General features: G+C 47.0%; 1 protein-coding gene across 1 annotated transcript in view; it reads left to right on the forward strand.

Annotated features, from left to right (window-relative positions):
* The window catches only part of CFAP46 (cilia and flagella associated protein 46), a 1,487,057-nt gene that overhangs the window by 169,023 nt on the left and 1,294,402 nt on the right, over nt 1-23,632 (forward strand). Inside the window, exon 6 of the mRNA XM_078643461.1 lies at nt 11,273-11,437. Within this exon, the coding sequence (XP_078499587.1) occupies nt 11,273-11,437 (165 nt within the window). The remainder of the gene's footprint in view (nt 1-11,272; nt 11,438-23,632) is intronic.

Genomic DNA, 23,632 nt, shown 5'->3' on the forward strand with positions numbered 1-23,632 from the left:
TGCGTGGCCATCGGTCTAGGGGGATTAGTGTGAAAGGTCGTTGTTTTAGGTATGGGGTTGTCCAGTTGGGGCCTAGTTGTTTTCTGTATTGGTTTTTTAATTATAGGGCCAATTACCTGTGGGTTGGTTTGTTTAGGGGCTTCACTTAAATTGGAAGCTGCCATTATACAATCCATTTTTCCCCCAGCCTTTTGACTCTCTCTGTAAGTGGCAACAAAAGAGATTTTAGAAGGCGTTCCATAGCCTCCATTATCCCTTTGACCGACAAGGCTTCTGGAAACATACTTATTTTTGCGGTGGGCCCTATTAGTGCAGCCTTCATTGGTTCCTTAGGTAACTTTTTCGTTAAATCCACAGGTGGTAAGGATATATTTAAGGTTTAACCCCCTTTTCTAGCCCCTCCCTTCTCCCTTCTTTTTTTGGGTGGGGAACGGTGAGCTCCCTGGTGCCTCTTAGTTTGTATTTTTCCTTTGGTAACGTTAGCTACTAACGGCAATTGTGTTTCAGAGCATTCTACCGCCTCAACTAGTGAATTATACAAAGGAGATGAAGCATTTATGTTGGACTGAGAAACCACGTCCAACACTATTGGGGAGTTTAAATCTATCAAAGAGTTCGATATGATAGGTAGCCCACTGGTAGTAATATCATTATTTGTAAGCATGGGCGAATTTTGCGAATTTGCGATTCGCGAATTTGCGGATTTGCGAATTCGCGATCCGCAAAATTTGCGAATTTGTGCAAATTTTCGCGTTTTTATATTTTTGCGTGTTCGAGGGGCGCTTTGCGTGTTCGCGGGGCGTTTTGGCATGTTCGCGGGGCGCTTTGCGTGTTCGCGGGTTTTTTTTGGGGGCGAGACCGTGATGCGCCCTCTGGTTCATCACTGCCACCCTCTCGTTTTTTATGCCCTTCTGCCCTCTGTACCACTCGTTTTTGTGCCTTTCTGCCCTCTGCCCCACTCGTGTTTGTGCCCTTTTGCCCTCTGCCCCACTCGTTTTTGTGGTCTTCTGCCCTCTGCCCAACTCGTTTTTGTGGTCTTCTGCCCTCTGCCCCACTCGTTTATGCCCTCTGTCCCACTCGTTTTTGTGCTCTTCTGCCCTCTGCCCAACTCGTTTTTGTGGTCTTCTGCCCTCTGCCCCACTCGTTTCTGCCCTCTGCCCAACTTGTTTTTGTGGTCTTCTGCCCTCTGCCCCACTGGGGGGGGGGGTCTTCTGTGCGAGTTCAAGTGCCTCTTGTGTGTATAAATGGTCAGAGACCGATCAGAGCAGCGGATGAAGAGAAAGAAGCTCCTGTTCACAGGAACAGCACGAGGATTGCGCTCGTGAAAGTCAAGGATACAAAGGCCTCTATCCAGCATCACAGCTGATTTTCGACTGTAGATTTGGGAAGAAGGCACACCTACCCAGCCTCGACGACGCTCACAATTGTTTTTGGGCTGATGAATGAGTCACTGAATTTGAGCTTTAACTAGTTCCTTTTTTTTTGGTTTTAAAATATTTTTATTTTCTTTTCACCTGGTACAAGACAACAATACATTCAAAATTATTTCACATCATACTGTAATTTGATTTGATTGAACTTGATTTTTACAAGAAGTTAATTAAATACAGAAGTGAAAGATAAAGTAAAATCTATAAATCAAATATCATAATAGAGAGACTACTATATACCAGCAAGATCTACTTGTCAGTCAAAGTTATTTTTTAAGTCAGTCAGTTCAATCTAAATCCCCCCAAATTTTCCCAAATTTCTTTAGCGACGAGTGCCTCTTAGTTCTGCAAGAGTACACTCCATTGTTTTGATTTCAATGACTAAATACCACCATTCCATAGCGTTAGGTATATTAGAGCTAATCCAGGCCCTTGCTAGGATTAATTTAGCACATGAAATTAGTATTAATGCCAATGCAGGGCGTGGTTGATTATTTAAATGTAGGCCAAGTAATGCCATAGTCGCCGTTATAGAAGAGCTAAGAATGTTTTTAGCAACCAAAATTTTTCCCACTTCTTCCCAATATTTCCCTAACTTTGGACAGGAAAACAGCATGTGTACCAAATCCGCCGCATATTCAGCGCATTTTGGGCATTGGTTTTATCTCGCAAGGCATTGCTTGTAGGCCATTTCGAAAAATGTTCTGGCGTATAATAAAGCATGTAGGTGGTTCTTTATGGTTGAAGTCTTAAACTAGATGACCTTACAGTGTTATGAATATTAGTATAAGATTGAATTATATGTTTTCCTGTAAAATTTGTTCCAAGTTTAGAGTTCCATTTTTTAGCAAGTGTATCACTGTCGTCAGATCTGAGGCCTATAAGAAATTTGTAAGTTGAACTGATGATTAATTTCTCTTTCCTAGAGTTTAAGCAATCCCAGATACCACCGCTCGACACGCTATTGATTTTATTTTTGCGCACTAAAAAATCATAGATTTGTAAATATTTAAACCTATGTATTTCAGTCAGACCATATAGGTGTTTTAGAATGGGAAAATCTAGCATGCCTTGTGAGTTGTACAAATCACCCAAAACTGTTACGCCTTTCAGCTGCTATCTACGGGATTCCCCATCACTGAATATGCTCGGTAGGCCAGGATTGTTCCATAGAATCAGTTGAGAGTGATATATAGTGGTTTTGCAGTAATCGAGAATATCCTTCCATATTCTTATTATGTCACGTGCAGTCTTGAACTTGACCCGTTTGTAGTAATTTGGGTCTGTTATGTGAAGTAAAAATTGGTTGGAGTCGCCTTTTAACAATAAATGGTGGAAAAATAGCGTATCCTCAGTATTTAGTAATGACCGTATACGTCTTATAAATGATGCCCAAAAGTATAATTTCAAATCAGGAAAATTAAGGCCCCCGGACTCAATCTGATTTTTCAATACCTTTAATGATCTCCTAGCCTTCTTGTACCCCCAGATGAAGTTACCAAAAATCCCATCTAATTGTTTAAAAAAAGTCTATTCAGTATCAAAGGGATTGATCTAAACAAATATAAATATTTGGGTATGATTTTCATTTTGATCAAATTTATTCTACCAATTAGACTTAGTGGAAGTCGATGCCATTTCTTCAGGGTCGAGATGGTAGTTTTCATTAGCTCGTTATAGTTAATAACGTTAAGTTCTTTAATGTTTGAAGTGATTTTAACTCCAAGATAGGTTGCAACCTTACAGATTTCTGGTACTGGTGTCGGGGGGACAAAATTAGCTATTATTTGAGTTTTATGTGTATTCAATTTGTAACCTGAAACTGTGCCGAATTTAAGTGCTTCATGATTAATAGCTCTTAGGGACTCGATTACTTCAGACGAATAGAAAGCAATGTCGTCTGCATATGCAGTAATTTTTAGACTATGCGTGCCAGTCTTGAATGGTGTTATTCCAAGTTGGGTATCCAAGGCCTTTAAGAACGGTTCAAGTGAAAGGGCAAATAATAAAGGTGACAAAGGGCACCCTTGACGAGTACCCCTCAAGATTGAAAAACACGGCGATGTAAGCCCTCCATAGCTAATGTGTGCCGTTGGTTTGTCGTAAAGTGCACGGATCCCGTTTAAGAATTCCCCTTCAAAGCACAAAGATCCCAGTGTCCGCCATAAATAGTCCCATCCCACCCGGTCAAACGCCTTTTCGGCATCAAGCATTATCATAGCAAGAGGAGTGGCCTCTATCTCTGCTATGTCAAATGCTGTTATTGCTGTGTTGACATGAGCTGATGTGTCCCTCCCTGCTATAAACCCATGCTGTTGTATATTTACAATTCTGGGCATTAGTGGTGCAAGTCTTATGGCCAAGCATTTTGCGAAAATTTTTGCGTCTGTGTTTTTTTGGGAAGAAGGCACACCTACCCAGCCTCGACAACTCTCACGATTGTTTTTGGGCTGATGAATGAGTCACTGAATTTGAGCTTCACTAGTTCCAGCGACCATGTGTGTGTTACTATGCAATCGCACCGATGTGCGCAGGGGTCCCTTGAGTGAGCTGTCAGCAGTGGCACGAGGATTGCGCTCGTGAAAGTCAAGGATACAAAGGCCTCTATCCAGCATCACAGCTGATTTTCGACGGTAGATTTGGGAAGAAGGCACACCTGCCCAGCCTCGACAACGCTCACGATTGTTTTTGGGCTGACGAATGAGTCATTGAATTTGAGCTTCAACTAGTTCCAGCGACCATGTGTGTGTTACTATGCAATCGCAACGATGTGCGTAGGGGTCCCTTGAGTGAGCTGTCCATCATCCTGTAACAATTTTAGGATGGCGCCGGCAAGCTGCCAGCGCCATCCTAAAATAGTTACTAAATTAGCTTAATCAGGAAGCACTAATAGATAAAATAAAGCAGGTGCTCGAGCTTGTGTTTGAAGTTTTTCTTACCATTCTTGGAGAGGTGGGAGGGGTAGAGGATAGACCAAGAGTTGGGGCCAAGTTTCGAGATAGGTGATACTGAGGAAGAGGGGGAAAGAGTAGGAGAGTAGGAGAGTATGGAGAAGGAGAAGAAGTGCGCAGATTAAACCATAAGATTAATCAGAACAGGAAAATAGAAAGGCGGAACTATGGAAGAGATATATTTAGCCAAAGCAAAATAACAACAAAGAAATGGGGGAGAACAAAATAAAAGAACATCCTATGGGAGGACAGCATAATCAAAACAAATAAACAACAATAGACAGCATAGTTATATAAAATAAACAACAATAATAGAACACGTCAAAATGTACATTCAAGGATAAATATTAAGAATGAGAAAGATGTGAAGTAAACTAATAATGGGAAGGATGTGAATCGGCTAAACACCAGCGAAATACAGTATAAGCAGCATAGATATCGCACTCCCACTACTCCAAATGCAGATGTCCCATTCAGCCTAGTGCTGACTCACCCTGCCCATCCTGGAGCCACACACCTCAGCATCCCCTGTCACTCAAAAGCCAGTCATGCAATTCACATCAGGTAGACAGACACATAGCACACAGAAATGCCAACTTCTAAAAGTGGCATTTCTAAACTAGTTATAATAAATCTGCGCACTCCATTGCACAGCATTTATTATTACCATTCTAAATATACTAAACTTGACCACTGTGCTCTTCTCATAATAGGAATTACCACTGAAACACTTATCAGGGAATCCCCAATGCATTCCTATGGGAGGGCAGCCGCACAGTAGTGAGAAACCAAAATTGCTGTTTGTCACTAACAGGATATGTCACACACTTAAAGTACATGTCCCACCTTTTCCCTACAATGCACCCTGCCCATAGGGCTAGTTAGGGCCTACCATAGGGGTGACAGACATGCAGTAAAAGGGGGGTCACAGACATGGCATACACTTTAGGTGCCATGTCACAGCAGCAGTAATACTGCGTGCACAGGCTCTGCAATGGCAGAGGCCTGAGAGGGGTTTGAAAGGCTACTTTGGTGGGTGGCGCAATCAGTGCTGCAAACCCACTAGTAGCATTTAATTTACCAGCCCTGGGTATATGAGATACCACTTTACAAGGGACTGAATTAAATAGGCCAAACAGGTGTAGGCCAATCTTACAATATGTAACACAGAGAGCACACGCACTTTACACTGGACAGCAGTGCTAAAGTGCCCAGAGACCTAGAACCACCAACACCATGTAAACAAAAAGGCTAGGAGAAAGGCAAAAGGTTTAGGGATGACCCTGCAAAAAGGGCCAAGTCCAACAAGCGCCAATCCCATCTGTCTCCCTTTGTGAGATTTGAGTGGATAGGTTAAGGAGTTAGACAAGCCCAGGACCGTGTATGCGGAGAACCGGGGTATCTGTCTGTCAAAGTGTACGTCCATTTCGTCTAAAATCAGAGTCCAGTAAGATGCCTGGCTTGGACAGTCCCATAGTATGTGTAGAAGCATGCCTGCTGCTCCGCATCCATGCCAGCAGTTGGGCTGGGCACCGTGTTCTCTTTGTTGAGGCGTATTGGAGTCAGATACCAGTAGGTGGGTATCTTAGTAGCTTTCTCAATACTAGATGTATTCCGAGCCATGTGTCTGGCTCTATAACAAATCTCCCCCCACGCTTTTACTGGATAAATCTCTCCCCAATTCCTTCGCCGAGCACTGTTGACTGGGTGTACGCTTTCAGGGGCAGGTTGACACAGTAATGTATATATTTCGGAGATCAATTGTTTATCTGTGGTTTTTGTAACCAGCCATTTCTTGTACTATATTAGCCATTTACTAACTGTGGGAAGGTGAGAGGGATGTAGCAACTAGTGTCGCACCTGGACGTAGCGTAACCTTTCGATCTCTGGCAGGTTATATTGTAGTCGTAATTGTGGGAAGGGAACAATACCCTCCTCGTCCAACATATGGCCAGTAGCGCAACATGGGATCTGGCGCATTGCCTTGAATGCTCTCCCTTCTAGGCCCAGAGTGAAATCCCCATTCTTGAACACTGGTGTCATAGGGGAAGGGAAGGTGGTGAGCCCTCTATAAGAAGCTACGCTGTCCCACACCTCCATTACTGTCTTTGTGATGGGGGACTTTTGTAAGCTTCGTGGCCTGTCAGTTGTCCTAAGAAATGGTACTTTCCAAAGGGGAAGCCTCGCAATCGTCCTGTCTTGGAATAGCCAGTGTTTTTCAGATTCCTCTCTACTTCATTCTACCGGATAACCCATCTGCGCCGCTTGAAAGTAACATTGTCGATTTGGGATTGCCAATACCCCCTTCATTTGGACTTAAATGGCTCAATTCCTGTCTCATACGTGGTCGAGCCCCCGCCCACACAAACCGATGTAACTCTTTCTGCAATGTAAGAAACATCCCTCTAGGGGGGAAACCGGTAGTGTTTGAAATAACTGCATAGTCTTTGATAGAATTGAAATTTTAATGGCGGCAATTCGCCCGAGTAGACAGATGATGGGTTTCCAGCTGTGTAAGTACTCTCTAATTGGTCTATGTAGGTTATTGTAATTTATTATAGTAGTTTGCACAATCGCAGCAGCGAGGCAGATCCCCAAGTAGGGGAGCAATTCTGTAGCCCATTTCACTGGGAATTGTCCTTCAAGCTCTGGTAAGTGGTCGCATGTGTTTGACAGTGCTAGGGCGTGAGATTTACCAATGTTTATGTGGAACCCTGAAGCCATGTTGGTTAAAAACTAAGTGAACAGTGGTATGGGATATTATTCTCCCTTCATTTCATACGGTGAAGGGAGAAAAATATACCAAACCACCGTTCACTTAGTTTTTAACCACCATACATTTACCATTTGAATAAAGCATAGCACATGGACTAATGTAATGGTTTTTAAATCTCTTATCACTCCCCCACGGCCATCACTTAGATTTAGAAGTGCTTCCCTGTCTCCAGGTGTATGCCCGCCCTCTATCAAACCAAGTTGTTAGAGGGCGAGGACAGCCGATGATGAAGCATGACACCGAGCGGTGTGTGAGACCAGTCCGTAACTTAAGAAAATAAATAAAAAAAGACCGCATTTCATACGGTGAAGGGAGAGTAATATCCCATACAACCGTTTACTTAGTTTTTAACCGCCATACATTTACCATTTGAATAAAGCATAGCACATGGACTAATGTAATGGTTTTTAAATCACTTACTACTCCCCCACGGCCATCACTTAGATTTAGAAGTGCATCCCTGTCTTCAGGTGTATGCCCGCCCTCTATCAAACCAAGTTTTTAGAGGGCGAGGACAGCCGATGATGAAGCATGACACCGGGCGGTGTGTGAGGCCAGTCCGTAACTTTTTATGAGATGCCCCCACTGGTAGTGCATCTCTACAGAACTCTGTAGATGAACTGAGGAATTGATTCAAGGGGCAGCCCACTTTTGTGTATTCATGAGATAGTGCAGGCTGGCTCGCCCTTTGGCCCCGCGCCTCTGGTTCCCACCCTCAGCAACATTGCTGGGGTTAGTGTGTGTGGACTCTGGAACAGCTGCACATGCAGCACTACTGATAGCTGCCACCCTGTTTAAAATCACAGTGATGTGCGTATCTGTGTCCCCCATGTAGCATGTAGCCCTGCTTCCAGTCCTTTGTCCACAAGATAGCCTCAGAGGCTCTACGCAATAGCATAGGATTATTTCAGGCACAGCAGAGAGAAAACATGTCAGACAGACTGCCCTTTCCTCCCAATCCATATTTAACCGGCCGGAGCATCACTTCCTGGTACAGTGAGGTGTTTCCAGCTCTGCCTGGGTCATGCAGCTGCCCTCGGAGTGGTTACTGGAAGCAATATTTAAAACACCCAGTGTAACTTGAGAGCAGAGACACGTCCCCTTTCTCAGCACTGTGTGCTGTGGAGAAGGGATGTACGGATGGGTGGTTTGTCACAAACACACCAGCAGGTTGTGGATAGATGAGACACCTTTCTGAGTGCGTCTCTGCCGACGTACACGGCTTGTACAGGGAAGCGGCTGACGAGAGCTGGCCCGGCCGGCTGCTGTCTCACATCACACACAGCGCCGGGCATAGAGTCCTGGATCTCTCCTATATGCTGGTGCTCAACAGAATGCGAGGTGAGCCCTCCCAACCTGCTGGGCACACTCCCCATGCACAAGAAGCTGGAGCACAAAGAGCCTTCCCGACCTGCTGGTGCACACTTCACTTTCACAAGAAGCTGTTGCACAGAGAATCTTCCCTGCCTACTCTCCATGCACAAGAAGCTAGTGCACAAATAAACTGCCCCGCCTGCTGCTGCACACAGTTTAGTGCATGACAAACTTGCACAAAAGCCATTCTGATCTGCTGCACACCACAGTGACATTAAGCAGCGACGGGGTGGGAGATTGAGATAATGAATGCCAGGCGCCCGGGTTGTTGTTGAAAGCGGGCGCCCATGTGCTACCTGCAGCAAGAGAAAGTCAATAAAGAAAGTAGTGCTCTTAGGCTAAAAAAGACTTACCGTGTAACAACCGAAGTAAAAGGGCCTGTCGCCATGGGAAGTTTCAAATGAAGACATGGCGGTACTAAGGAGGGACTAACAAGCCTCTTTACGAATCAGACGCCAGCATTTACGACGGTCACTGACACAAGCGAATGACAAATATGGGCGGAGCTTTAATTACATACTCCACTACAACAAGTCTCCCAGAGCGGCACATGCCTCTAGGCTCGACCTAAAATAATAACCTGCACATCTGACTCTCACGCACTGTCTTATCCACTGCACTACTATCTTCTATATCTCAGTAACCGCACCTCAGTGATCATCACGCCAGCATGGAAAATTCCCACATAGGATCACAAAATAAAGACCACACCTTTCCAGCCACGCACCCTAAATGGATTAGCTTGCTGACCATGTAGGTAAGTGCTTCAATGCCCCACAAAAGGGTATTAAGCACTGTATAAATGCTGCAATACAAATATTTTATGACATCATGCCTACTTTTTGTACATTCACACAATGGGACCTTGAAATGCCTAAGTTCAGGATGTGCACTGTACAAAGATCTCTCCTGACCAACTATACATTTTCTCCATGTAATATTAACCTATGCCACATGTATGGCTTACCACTTAGTTCATGAATATAGCATTGTCATCAGGGATGATGGGAGTCCATGAATGCTTCATATTCAAAAGCTATCACTTCTAAAATTTCCTCTCAATGTAGTGATATAATCTGGTGTATCAATCAATCAATCAGGTGAATTGTAAGCGCACTACTCACCCGTGAGGGTTTCAAAGCGCTGGGGTTGGGAGGTAAACAGCTCCATTCAGTCGCAGAGCCAGGTCTTGAGTGTCTTCCTGAAGATGTTCAGGGAGGGGGCGCATCTGATGTCGATCAGGTCTTGGCCGTGATGTAGGAGAAGGCCCTTCCACCTGTTCTGGCTTTTCGGATTCGTGGGGTTTTGGCAAGGGCGAGGACGGTGGATCGGAGGTTTCTCTTGGGTAGGCGAAGGAGATTCTCTTGTTTTTGGTATTAAGGTCCGGTGTTGTGGGGGCATTTGTAGGCGTGGGTGAGTATCTTGAAAGTGATTCTCTTCTCAACGGGGAGCCAGTGGAGGTTTCGCAGGTGCTGGATGATGCGTTGTATCGGGGATGTCGAGGACGAGTCTGGTGTATATGCTTCTGGACGCAGGTGAAATAACCGCTGTGATTTTGTTGTGATTTTTTTTAAGATTCCATTATGTGTTTGTATGACTTTTGTATCACTATTTGTATTATTTACAAGGCTTTGCTCATGCAAGGAAGACCTATGCTTGGTCCCTGCTCAGCTGTCCCTGCCAATTTATTGGCCTCGTTTACAACAGACAAATATGGCCACTACAGAGGTGAGGTACTTTTTTTAATGGGATACATTTAAAGCGAAGTGTTAAGTCTTATATGCATTGTACCATAAAATGAACACTTCATTTTAAATTTTTCCCATTGTAACATTAAATTAAAGCATCGTGTTACAGGGACCTTTTTAAATAAACCACTTCTTGGAAGTTCTCCCTGGGCATAAATCGGAGCAAGGAACTTAATTTTACATTTCTCCCATTATTTCATTAAAATTTAATGAAAAGACATGTAAAATTATGTTCCTGGTTCCGGTTTGCGGCCAGGAACAACTTGCAAGGTCCATTATTTATTTAAAAATTAGATGCCTGTAAAAAGCTGATTTCATTTAATGATTAAATTAAAACAGTGTTTCAAATTGATTTTTTGTTTAAATAAATAAAGTAACACTCGTGTTTTAGAAGCCTCGAAGAAAGGATTACACAGGCATCTGTTTGTTCTTTTTTATATTTACATAAAGTTCTTTTTGGCCACAAACCTGATGCCTGTCTAGTTGTGCCTAGGGTGGCAAGTGCTGCCTCCCCTGCGCTGGGCTATGTAGAGACAATTATGCCACTCCGGCCGCCAAGTCGCGCAGAATTGGTTTGTATGATGGCTGCTAAGCACATACATGAGGCTTGAAAAGGCCTAAAAAATAAACAAAATTACAATGATAGGGTATTAAAGTGGAAGTCAGGCCTCAAGCTACTGATGGTGTCGGTGAGCTACCAGTAGCTCATGATCGACCAGGTGGAGACACCTGGCTTGGAATAAACTGAAAAGCCTCTAATATCTGGAGGAAACTCTAATTACGAGGTACAACTCTCAGGATACATTTCCAACACCATTGGTATAGTTTTGTGGAGGAAAGTCAGCCGGCGGGTTCTACTCTGTAGTTAGTTTCCTCCAGAAATTGGAGGATGCTCAGTTCCCTCAACATTCTAAATAAGAACCCAAGTTATAGTGAGTCTTGCAATTCTATATATACACTGCCATATGATAACTGTACACTTTTGTTTTTCAGGTACCATTTTCTGATTTACAATGCATCAGTCCTATTCTGGCAGATAGCCAGCCAATTTTTAAAGCCTGGGTATCGTCACCTTCTCATTCCTGGTTTGACTGACATTTTAAAAGCCTTGGAGTATGTTAAAGAGCAAGATAGTGATTGGAGGGCAGAGCTCATGTTGTAAGTATATTTCTATATATTTGAAAAACTCCTAGAGATGCCCCATATGTTAGAAACAAAAGATAGTTGACCGCACCTTGGTGAACACCATTTGCTTATACCACAGGTATCAATTGCTATTGTGTTGTGTTTTTGTTTTCCTACAAGCGCTTCTAAAAATACTGGAGTAGCACAACAAATGAAAAATGGGTGTAAGGTGTAGTGTTTGCATGAGAGTCATTGGAGGACGAGGGAACAGGAGTCAGACTGGACGTACGGAGGAGTAGCTTCCAAGGGAGGCAGCTATTTACTTATCTTTAGAAAATCAAAATCAGTTGGGTACAAAATAACATCTGGTCATTTCACAGAAAGATCACAAAACACTGACGTGAAAGCTTTGGGAACGCAGAAACTAAAACAGAGTTGTTCAAATGTACAAAGTGTAAAGCATGTAAACATGGTCTGAACAGGAAAGCGCTTGTCCAAAGCAACCTGAAATCAAACATAGCAATGCAAAACAGGGTCCCTAGTTTACGTTTTACAATGATAATGTAAAAAAATCGCTATTTGAGAATCGCAAATAGGTATTTTGATACATCTGCCCCCGAGTCCATATGTTCCCTAATGGGAACTGCAACATTTCTGTTATTCTATAACATCGACAGCCTTCACACGCCACAATAGCTGCACATTCAGTTCCAGCTCATCTGTCAACTCCAGGGTGACCAAATACAACAACATGCCATGGGACATATGTCGGGAGTACGATTAACAAACCCAGAGTACGCATTCTGCAACATCACTGTTCAATAAATAAATAAAAAGAAAATCTGGATTTTCTCATGTCTGCATGAACATTTCAACAATGACATAATGGCAGCACAAAATATTTAAGGTATTCTGGTATAGACCATATGCCAAAACTAAAAAGAGGAGTCAAACAGGAGTTGACGAGATTAGAGTTCAGGGGCGTAACACACATCCCTGCAGCCCCTGGGGCATAGAGGGGCCCCCAGCTCTTGAAGGGTGCCCATTCAGCACAAGATCAATCAATATCTGTAAGATATGGGTGTCTCGGGGACCCCTCATCACGTTCTTCTTGGGGGGTTATCATATTGCGTTATGCCACTGTTAGAGTTACACTACATTATGCATCTAGATTTTGTTTAGCCCAAAGGAGAATTAGAGCGCATAGGTAGAATCACTGAAACTATTACATAAAATAAATGCTCCACAATGTAACACTGTAAAATCAGTTTCGAACTAGATACACCTTATGCAGAACATGAGAACTTATGAGGAACATCTCTCTCACAAAGAATTTCATGAAGAATTTCTCAAAGACTGTGGTATGAGAATATTTGCAATATGTGAACCATCCAACATATGGCATAGTGGAGCAACAATTAATGTAACTGCAAGTATAAAGAAAATTCAGGAACGCTTTAGCTGTGCTAAGCAAATAACAGTTAAAGCTATATGACAGACAAGAGGAATGTAAATAGGAATGTAATTTCCTCTGCGCCTTCGCTAAACCCTGCACACCAACCACAACCCTAAGCAAGATTATGCACCCAACCCTGTGTCCAATGAAAATTATTATTTTGATAGTCATACCTATGGCCAGGCCTATGCCTCTATGGGCTTCCAGCTCATGCTGCATTACCGAAAGGCTGTGTACAAAATTGTTTGGGCATAGGAGTGGTTCAAAGGCCAGTCCCTATGCCCAACTATGCATGCAAAAGAAACCCCTACTGCATATGACCTGGAACCCATGCACAGCAGGGATTGGCCAAAGAGGATGGCCCAAAGGCAGGCTTTGCACACAATCCTCTGTAGCTTGTTGACCCATGCTGAGCACAGTCTTCAGCCCTTCCCCGTAGGTAGTTGCCACCTGGTCTATTGCCAGGCAATGCACCCAACACTCCACAAGTTTACGACCTTGCCTGTGGCCACACCCTGAACCAGTTCCTGGTCTAACAAGGCACACTGTCCATATTAGTTCTGTGATTGTTTTTGCTTATTTTTTTCAGGATGTGAATAAAAAAACACAGGAATCATATTTTTCAAAAATATTTTCGGATCTCCCCACACATTTGCAGCTGAATGAACATAACATTTTGGTCCTGTAATCCTGTAATCCTGTAAGAGTCATTGGGTTGCTTTTCTTTAATTCTTTTCTACAGACAGATTTAACATCCTTTTGTGTATAGACATATTGTGCAGAATTCTAATAGTTACTGTGAGCTTTGTGTGAGGCCATTGATTTTTCTCTGTTGGCTTTCTTGTCAATCTAATCCACTTGCTTCCTATTGAAGGCCTTTCCGTCCTCTTCTAGTGTTTGTTTTGCACCTGGGGCATAGTTTACCGTTCTTGTAACTGAATGAGCTGCATTTTTCCACTTCTTACATTCAGGGAAGTACAAGTTTCTCTTTCTTTGAGGACTCAATGTGATATGCATGTGTTTTCTTGCTCTCCACATGTGCTGCTTCACCTATCACTTCCCAACCCAGTCACACTCTCCATGTTGCTCCCACCTGCTCGTCCATTGCTTCTTCCACCCCTCCCTATCTTTCTTAGCTTTTTTTTGGCCTTGCACCCAATCTTTGCGGATGGCCAACCCCTAACTGCCCATGGCCTTTGACCCCTCTGCCCCCTCCCAAAATGCCTGGGGAATCAGGGTATCCCTACCCTGCACCCCTTATATCTGAAAGAAACAGGTTAGTATTAGATTCCTTACCTTAGAATATCCCCAGGCGTCAGTCTGGATCCGGAAACTTTTGCGTAGCAGTACCCCTGCGCGTCGGTAGGCGTCGTCTGCAGGCGTCCCCTGCGGCTCCGCGTCGTCGGCGTCGTGCGCCGTGATGACGTCGCTGGAGTATATAGACGCCGCCTCCGCGCGCTGACGTCAGTTCTTCTTTTTTCCGCGCCAGTTAGCGCAGATCCGAAGAGCAGTACTCCGGTCTTTTGACCAAGTGTTTGTTAACTTTAAATCTTTCTACGGTGCCGGTAGGATGCCTGGGTTTAAGAGTTGCGACGAGTGCGACCGCCTGATGTCGGTCACCGACCACCATCGACTCTGCCTCCGGTGTCTGGGCGCGGACCACGACGTGGAGTCCTGCGTCGACTGTCGGGCCTTGACTGGTAAAGCTAGGCGGGAGCGGTCCCGCAAGCTTCTCGAGCTCCGAGTGTCGGCCCCGCGTCGAGAGCGGTCCCGGTCCGGTCGGAGGTCGAGGGAGCAGTCGAGGGAACGATCGCGGAGCCGCCATGAGCGCTCCGGGAGTCGCCACCATTCCTCCGGTTCGTCAGGTAAGCATCACAAGAAGTCGGGGCGTCGTCATCGCACCCCCGACTCCCCCCGACGCCCGCGTGATGCGGCCGGGGGCTCGGGTGGCCCCACCCCCGCGGCCCCGCGTGGGTCATCGGCGCCGTCTACCCCATACCCGTCGGTCCCTGGGGAAGGCGCGTCGCGCGAGGAGATTGAGGAGTTCCTCATGGCTATGAGGGCGAGGTCTCCTCCGGCGGGGCCTACGGCGCCTGCGGGCCCGTCAGTCCCGTCTGGGGGCCCGAGCGGTTCGGGTGCTCCTGCCTCGACGCCGCCGGTGGCTCCGGCCCCGGCGCCGCTGGGCCCCTCAGGTTCGTCGCCGGCTGGTCTACCGGCCTCTCCGGCGTCGGTTCCTTTGGGCCAACCCGTGGTACCGCCTCCGCGCGGCGCAGTGACTCCGCCGTCGGTTCCGGCCGCGTCGGGTCCCCGGCGCCGGCGCCGCGCGGCGCCACCCCCATTCCCCCTCTGACTCCTGACGCGGAGTCGGACCGGCGTCGTCCGACGCCGGATCCGGCGCCGATGGGGCCCATTGACCCCGAAGTCTATATCGTCGACCCAGACTACGGCGATGAGGACGAGTATGGAGAGGGTTGGGAGGGGTCTGAGGACCCTTTATCCCGTGCCTGCCAGTATGATGTGGACTGGGTAGGTGACTTGGGTGATGCCAGTGGTCTGGACGAGTCGCCCAACCCTGGGTTTGTCTCGCCGACCCCTGTGGCGTCTGAGGCGGGGGCTGCCTATTCGGTGGTCCTGCTGAGGGCTGCCAAGACCTTGGGCCTTGAGCTCCCCGTCGCTAAGGTCAAACCAAACATTCTGACCGAAGTGTTTAAACCGCAGTCATGCCCTCAGGAGCCTCTGCTGCAGTTTAATGAGGCTCTGACGGATGTCCTTTTGGGCACCTGGTCTAGGCCCGCTTCCGGTGCACCGGTTGACCGGAACGTTGCCAGGCGTCACTGTCCGTGTTCGGACGACCCTGCCTTCCTCTCCACCCATCCCTCCCCGGGGAGTCTGGTGATCCAGGCCTCCACTTCGCAGTCCGCATTTCCATCGGCCCCGCCCGATCGGGAATCAAAGCGGTATGACCAATTTGGAAAAAAGGTCTTTTCCTCTTTGAGCGCTGGACTGCGGTCTTGTAATACCGCATGCCTCTTGTGCCGCTACACCCACTCCCTGTGGGATACGGTCGCGGAGTGTTTGCCGCAATGCCCGCAGGAAGTGCGGGACAAGCTCAACCAGGCCTTGGTTGAGGGCCGGGATGCGGCGAGGTGCTCGATCCGGTGTGGTCTTGACACGACCGACTCGCTGGGACGGGCTATGTCCACGACTGTGGCGATTCGGCGCCATGCTTGGCTGAGATCTGCCAACTTCTCACCGGACGTCCAGAATGCCCTCATGGACATGCCATTTGATGGCAGTCGCCTGTTTGGTGACAAGGCGGACCACGCGCTGGAGCGCTTCAAGGACTGCAGGGTCACGGCCAAGTCCTTGGGTCTTTCGACCCAGCGCCAGCAGACGGGTTCGTTTCGCCCCTTTCGTGGCCAAGGAAGGGGCGGTCCCACACGTGCTGCCAGCCACGCGCCGCAGAACGCTCCCCAGCGCGGTGGCGGCCGTGGATTCCGCCGTGGTGGCGGTAGAGGGCAGCGGCGAGGTCAGTCCACACCTCCCCCCGCTGCAGCCTCCAAGTCTTCCTAGTCCGAGCTTTCGGGCTCACGTGACGCCAGTGGGTGGCAGGGTTCGCCATCACCACTCCCGCTGGCGCGCGATAACATCGGACAGGTGGGTGCTGCAGCTCGTCCGAAGGGGCTACTCCCTCCCCTTCGAGTCCACTCCTCCAGCCATGCCACCGCAGAACCACCGTGTGTCGGGGGACCACTTGACACTTCTGCAGGAGGAAGTTACGGCCCTCTTGGCCAAGGGGGCCATCGAGCGCGTTCCTGGGCCAGAAGTAGGGTGTGGTTGCTACTCCCACTACTTTCTGGTGCCCAAGAAGGACAAAGGAGGCCTGCGTCCTATCTTGGACCTACGGAACGTCAACGGCTTCCTCCGGAAGGAGAAGTTCAAGATGTTGACTTTGGCTCAGGTCTTGGCTGCTCTAGACCCACAAGACTGGATGGTAGCGTTGGACTTGCAGGATGCGTATTTTCACATCCCCGTCCTGCCGGCCCACCGGCGTTACCTGCGGTTCACGGTAGGCCACGAGCACTTTCAGTTTATCGTGCTCCCATTCGGCCTTACCAGCGCCCCACGGGTGTTCACGAAAGTGATGGCGGTGGTCGCAGCTCATCTGCGCCGGTTAGGGGTTCCAGTCTTCCCCTACCTCGACGACTGGTTGTTGAAGGCGGGCTCGCCCCATACAGTCGTCCACCACCTCCAGATGACGGCAGACCTCCTGCACGAGCTGGGGTTTTCCATCAACGTGCCGAAATCACACCTGTGTCCCTCTCAAAAGCTCCTTTTCATCGGAGCGGTTCTCGACTCGGCGCAGTTTCGGGTTTATCCTCCGGAACGGCGGGTCCGGGATATTCAGGCTCTGATTCCCATCTTTCAGCCGTTATCCCGGGTTTCGGTCAGGTTGACGCTGCGGCTTCTGGGGCTGATGGCCTCCTGCATCCTTCTGGTGCATCACGCCAGATGGCAGATGCGGGCTCTGCAGTGGGACCTGAAGTTTCAGTGGGCCCAGCATCAGGGCAACCTGTCCGACCATGTCCTGATCTCGGAGGGCACTGCGAGACAGTTGCAGTGGTGGCTTACGGACCGCGATTGGGTCAGAGGCAGATCCCTCTCCCTTCCCCAACCGGAGCACGTAGTTGTGACGGACGCGTCCCTCCAGGGCTGGGGAGGCCACTTGGGAGAGGCAGAGATCAGAGGCATCTGGTCTCCGGCGGAGTCCCGGCTCCATATCAACATGTTGGAGTTGCGGGCGATTCGCCTAGCACTGAAGGCATTCCTCCCCTTTGTCAACGCGAGTGTAGTGCAGGTGTTCACGGACAACACCACCGCCATGTGGTACTGCAACAAACAGGGCGGTGTGGGGTCGTGGACCCTTTGCCAGGAGGCTCTGCGTCTCTGGCAATGGCTGGAACGTCAGGGCGTGACTCTGACGGTTCAACACCTGGCAGGTTCTCTGAACGCCAGGGCGGACGAACTCAGCCGTCGGTGCTCGGTGGATCACGAATGGCGTCTGAACTCGGACGTGGCGAGAGGCCTCTTTCAGCAATGGGGAGAGCCTTGGTTAGATCTATTCGCCACAGACGAGAACGCGCAATGTCATCAGTTCTGCGCGTTGGAGTTTCCAAGACGGCACTCGCTCGGCGACGCCTTTCGGCGCGAGTGGAGTTGCGGTCTGTTGTACGCCTTTCCGCCTATACCACTTCTGCCCAGAGTGCTGAAGAAGATCAGGCGCGACCGGGACCAAGTTATCCTTGTGGCTCCGGACTGGGCTCGAAGATACTGGTATCCCGAGCTACTCAGCATGACAGTCGGTCCCTCGATCCGCCTGCCCCTTCAGGAGGACCTTCTGTCGCAGCAGCAGGGGACGGTCCTCCACCCGAACCTGTCCAGTCTCCACCTCCATGCTTGGAGATTGAGCGGCGACAGTTGAGGCCATTTGACTTGCCTCCTGAAGTCTGTGATGTAATTCTGGCAGCCAGGCGTCCCTCCACAAAGTCGGTATACGCCTGCCGGTGGAACAGATTTGTGGCATGGTGCACAGCAAAGGCTGTGGATCCCCTTTCTGCCCCTCTGTCTGAGGTTCTCCTCTTCCTACTTTCCCTTGCCCATCAGGGCTCTGCTCTGGGCACTATCAAGAGCTATCTTTCTGCCCTTTCCGCCTTCTTGAGGCTACCTGATCAGCCATCTTTATTCAAGTCCCCTATTGTGTTAAGATTCTTAAAGGGCATCACGCACATGTATCCACCTGCTCCGTTCGTGATGCCTCAGTGGGACTTGAACCTGGTTCTGACATTCCTGATGTGTGCTCCCTTTGAGCCCCTTCATTCATGTCCTCTCCGTCTTCTCACTTTAAAGACGGCCTTCCTGGTTGCCATCACCTCTGCCAGGAGAGTGAGTGAGCTCCAGGCTCTTTCTGTTAAACCTCCTTTCCTGTCTGTTCATCCTGACAAGGTGGTTCTTCGGACTAGACCTTCTTTCCTGCCCAAGGTAGTCTCTGCTTTTCACATTGGGCAGTCCATCACCTTGCCCTCCTTCTTCCCGCCTCCGCATCCTTCAAAGGATGAAGAGCGGCTCCATCGTCTGGACCCAAAACGTGCGCTTTCATTTTACATGGATCGCACACGCCAGTTCCGGGTGGATGACCAACTGTTTGTTGGCTACGTGGGTGAGAAGAAGGGAAGGGCGGTACAGAAACAAACCATCTCTCGGTGGGTCGTCCTGTGCATCAAAGCATGCTACTCTTTGGCTCGGAAGGAGCCTCCTGTTGGGCTGAGGGCCCATTCCACTCGGGCTACGGCGGCTTCTACTGCCCTGGGCCGGGGAGTCCCCTTGCAGGACATTTGCCAGGCGGCTACATGGGCCTCGCTGCACACCTTTGCGAGGCACTACTGCCTGGACAGTCAAGTCCGGAGGGACGGCTTCTTTGGCCGTTCGGTCCTCCAGGACTTTCTGGTGTAGGTTGTATTGGTTCGCAGACCCACCTCCGGGGTTGGTATTGCTGGGGTATCTATTCTAAGGTAAGGAATCTAATACTAACCTGTTTCTTTCAGATGAACAAGTTACTTACCTTCGGTAACGATATATCTGTAAGAAACAGTAGTTAGTATTAGATTCCTTACCGCCCCGCCCATCCTCCCCGTTCTGCGAACTGATACCTAGGGTTAAGGACATCCCTTTCAGGGCCCTAGTTTCAAATGGCACCAGTGTTAGTTCTCACATGGCTCTGCGTGTTCTGGCGCGGAAAAGCTGTGTGCAAAGAACTGACGTCAGCGCGCGAAGGCGGCGTCTATATACTCCAGCGACGTCATCACGGCGCACGACGCCGACGACGCGGAGCCGCAGGGGACGCCTGCAGACGACGCCTACCGACGCGCAGGGGTACTGCTACGCAAAAGTTTCCGGATCCAGACTGACGCCTGGGGATATTCTAAGGTAAGGAATCTAATACTAACTACTGTTTCTTACAGATATATCGTTACCGAAGGTAAGTAACTTGTTCATTTTGTATGTTCCTTCATCTTCAGGACACAGGGACTGAGTACCTATGTTCCCTAATGGGAACTGCAACATTTCTGTTCAAGTTGCGGCCAGCCAATCAAATCGATTAGTCCAGTCATCTAAGACTGAGATTACCAATAGGGGAAAAAAGCTCACTCAGTTAAACAGATCACTTAATATGTTTGATTTATGGTACTGCGGGAGTCATGTGAAGCAAACTATCCTGACATACCTATTTTCAACCCTTTCAAACACACCTCGAGCACATCTTTCAACTCAAATTTCTCAAACGCCTGAACAAATCTACACCTAATCACAAAAAGCAAGCTTTCTTAGTAAAACTGTAACTTTCTGCCAAAGTTGTTATTATTCCGTTCAGCCATGTTTAGGAATTACCATGGGATACCGACATGTTTGGGACCCCTCCTACAACCTTTTCCCTTTTCTTTGCTCCTGCTTGACGGATCACCTTAAAACTTTCAAAGAAGGAACTGAGGATGTTTATGGAAAGCTTTTTGAAGATTTGTCAAACTGTGCCAAAGTTATTAGCAAACAAAAAAAGCTGTCTATGGAAACTCTGACCTAACTATAACTACACAATGACAACCTCACTGTGTAGAATGTGTATATATTCTACACAGTGAATATATTAAATAACCCAGTGGAAGTTATCACTAGGTAGTTAGGACCAAGTTTCCATAGAGCCAGTGCTAGTGAATTTGGTGCAGCTTTTAGAAAGAAAAAGTTCTTCTCCCTCAGCGCCTTTCTCGAACGTTTCTGACTACTCCATCAAGAGGGGACCTACAGAAAGGGGTGAGGATCCCAAAATAAGTTTTCCCCATTATACATATCCATAGGCAAATTAGACACAGCTTCTGTACAAATGGCAGATGACACAAAATTTGGCAGAAAGCATGATCTTGGTAACGTGGTCTAGAAAGCATGCTTTTTGTGATTTGGTGTAAATCCGTAAAGTAGTTTTTGGCTCAAGCTTTGTATATTCGATGCCTCCCAAGATATGCAGAGCCAGCAGATCTTAAAAATTTAATTGACTGCCACCACATCAACAAAGATGTAATGGGACCCATTTTAGGTCTCGGGACTTAGTGTCCTGCTCCAGAAAAATGATTTAAAGAAATATGGGGAAGGCAGGTTGGGGACACCCTACCCCCATAGGCCTGGTGGGGTTGTCCCAGAGAGGCATCCCCTGGGGCCAAAACATTAACGTTTTTTTCTGCGCCGCATATCCACAGAGGATCTTCATTGTCAAGAAAAAACACACACACTCCCGGAGTGGGCCAGGGCCCGGCAGGTTGCTGTATGTGTTTTTTTTAAGTGGTGGGGTGCGCACAGCCCCCTCACCTCCCCCCCCCCCTTCCCTGATCCTTTTTCAGGCACCAGAGACCGCATTCCCTGGGGTCGCCTTACAGTAAAAGGGGAGCAGAGCATGCAGCCCTCCTCTTCTAGCCATTTCTGTCCCTAGGGACTCCATCCTCTTGTGCCATGTTTATTAATATTTAAGATATTCTAAAGTTCCTTTTTAAGTAACCCCTTTGAAGCCAACCCAACTCCTTTTAGACATGTAGATGTCATGGAAGCTATTGAACAAATTATCCTTAATTTACATGAGGAATGTTATAGAGTAATGCCAAATTTGGTGCAATTCCATTCAGCAGTTTTGCTGTGGTTGGTGAGCATAAATTCCTACAGGAGCTAAAATGGTAAAAGCACATTTTTTCGTCAAACCTACAACTCTTGCCCCCCATCTCCCCAGATCTCTCTGAAACTTGACATTCCAAAATGTAGTTAGATAAATCAGTGGCCTGACGAATTTTGTGCAAATGAACTTTAACTCTATAGATATAAGCAAAACATAAAACTGCTTACCTACGTTTATCATCGACCGTGTAATGCATATAAATAAAATCAAAACAAGTGAGAGCGTGCGTTACCTTTGCCTGAACTAGTATGAGAGTGTATTGGGTTAATGTGCCTGCTGCAGAAAACTCAGTGCAATCACCGAGTCCAAGATTTGACTCGAGGCAGAGGTACAGAGTTATTATTCTTTATAAAGTCGATGAAACAGAACCATTGATTTGGTATAATTCGAACACTTACTTTTTATAGTACCTAAGAAGTGCACATCATGGCTGTACATGTTGTGGATTCAACAATCGTGCTATGATGCTCTAACGTGGCATTTGTAAAATGATGTAAGATAAAAGGTCATCTTTCTTCTGATTACCTTAAGGAAGAGAGATCTGCACGGATACCGAAGTGGAAGGCAAAAAAGCATTCTTTCATTCCAGAAAATTAAGATGGAAACATTCCTTTCTTCCTTTAATGTCATGGCCAGAACTATATCGGCCATTGAAAATATGTGTTAAAATATATTTGCTACCTTTGCCAGAACTTTCTAGACCGCCACATGGAGGGTGTAAGAAATAGATCCAAGGCATCCACGTCCATACTATCATAGTATGCACTGCAAACCATATTTTCCTACAGTGATGGCAAAACTGATGGTTTCATGGTAAATCACGTGTATACATTGATGCAGCCCAGGCCTATACCAGGTCAAGGTACTGCGAGTTGCATCCTGGCTACTTTCCTTGGAAAAAACCTAAAGTACGACTTTGGCTTCTGATGAATGTCCCCCAGAGGAGATTTATAAACATTTTATGAGGAAGAAGTGCACACCTAAATTGGCTTCTTGATGCTGCAATGTACCATATGAGAGCCAATTCAGCAAAAGATTGTGAAAAGGGAAAGAAGCCCGTGTATAACAAAAGGATGTACAAACCTAGAAATATACATTTCACTACATTGCTTTAAGCAGAGACTACAGCTATGCTGAAATTATAGCACATGGCAATGATGAGTCGATTCAAGCATGTTACACTAGGTCAGGCTGACTCAGCCTTTCATCTTTTTTTCAGGTAAATAAGATGATACACTATCTCAAGTGGACTTGGGTTTAAATGTATGTGTCTCTCGACTCGGTTATTTCAAACCGTACATGAAGAATAAAGAAGACTTTTTTCGTCTTCTAAATATTTTATTGACGTTTTAGGTGAATAAAAAAACCATAGCAACACAAAAATGTCGATACATGGAATTGTAGGGAGCTTAAGGAGGACAGCAACAATAACGGTAGAGGTAATATCAAAGTATATCTTTCGGGTATTGTTGACCCAGGAGCTGAAATACAATTTTGGTACTAGTTTGGTTACTGTGAATAACGGCCGAGATTAACTTGATTCAAAGATAAACAACAGGTTATATCAAAGTACATCTTTCGGGAGTGGTTGATCAAGGAGGCTGAGATAAAATGTTGGTACAAGTTTGGTTACTGTGAATAACGACTGAGATTAATATCATTCCGAGAAAAACAACAGTTGGTGTACTCTCTATCTGAGGACATGATCGACACAAAAAAATAGAGATAGCAAAAGGTAAGTGGAAAGGTGCCTAGAGATTGAGAAAATGAGATAAAAGGAGAAGTATTCATGTGAACTGGTTGGTAGTCTGACAGGATCGAGACAGAATGTGAGTACTAGATCGGTGTAGCAGGAACAGAAGATCTCCTTATGGGAGTTACAAGTTGTAAATGAAAATGTCTAGTGTTTTTCATGTGCGTTGCAATGTCACATGGTTGCTCCTTTCATGTGAGTGGGTTATGTGTGTGCTTCTAATGTTAGTGACACACACCCACCATGTAT

The sequence above is a fragment of the Lissotriton helveticus genome, chromosome 5_1 (assembly GCF_964261635.1).
Source record: "Lissotriton helveticus chromosome 5_1, aLisHel1.1, whole genome shotgun sequence".
NCBI lineage: Eukaryota > Metazoa > Chordata > Amphibia > Caudata > Salamandridae > Lissotriton > Lissotriton helveticus.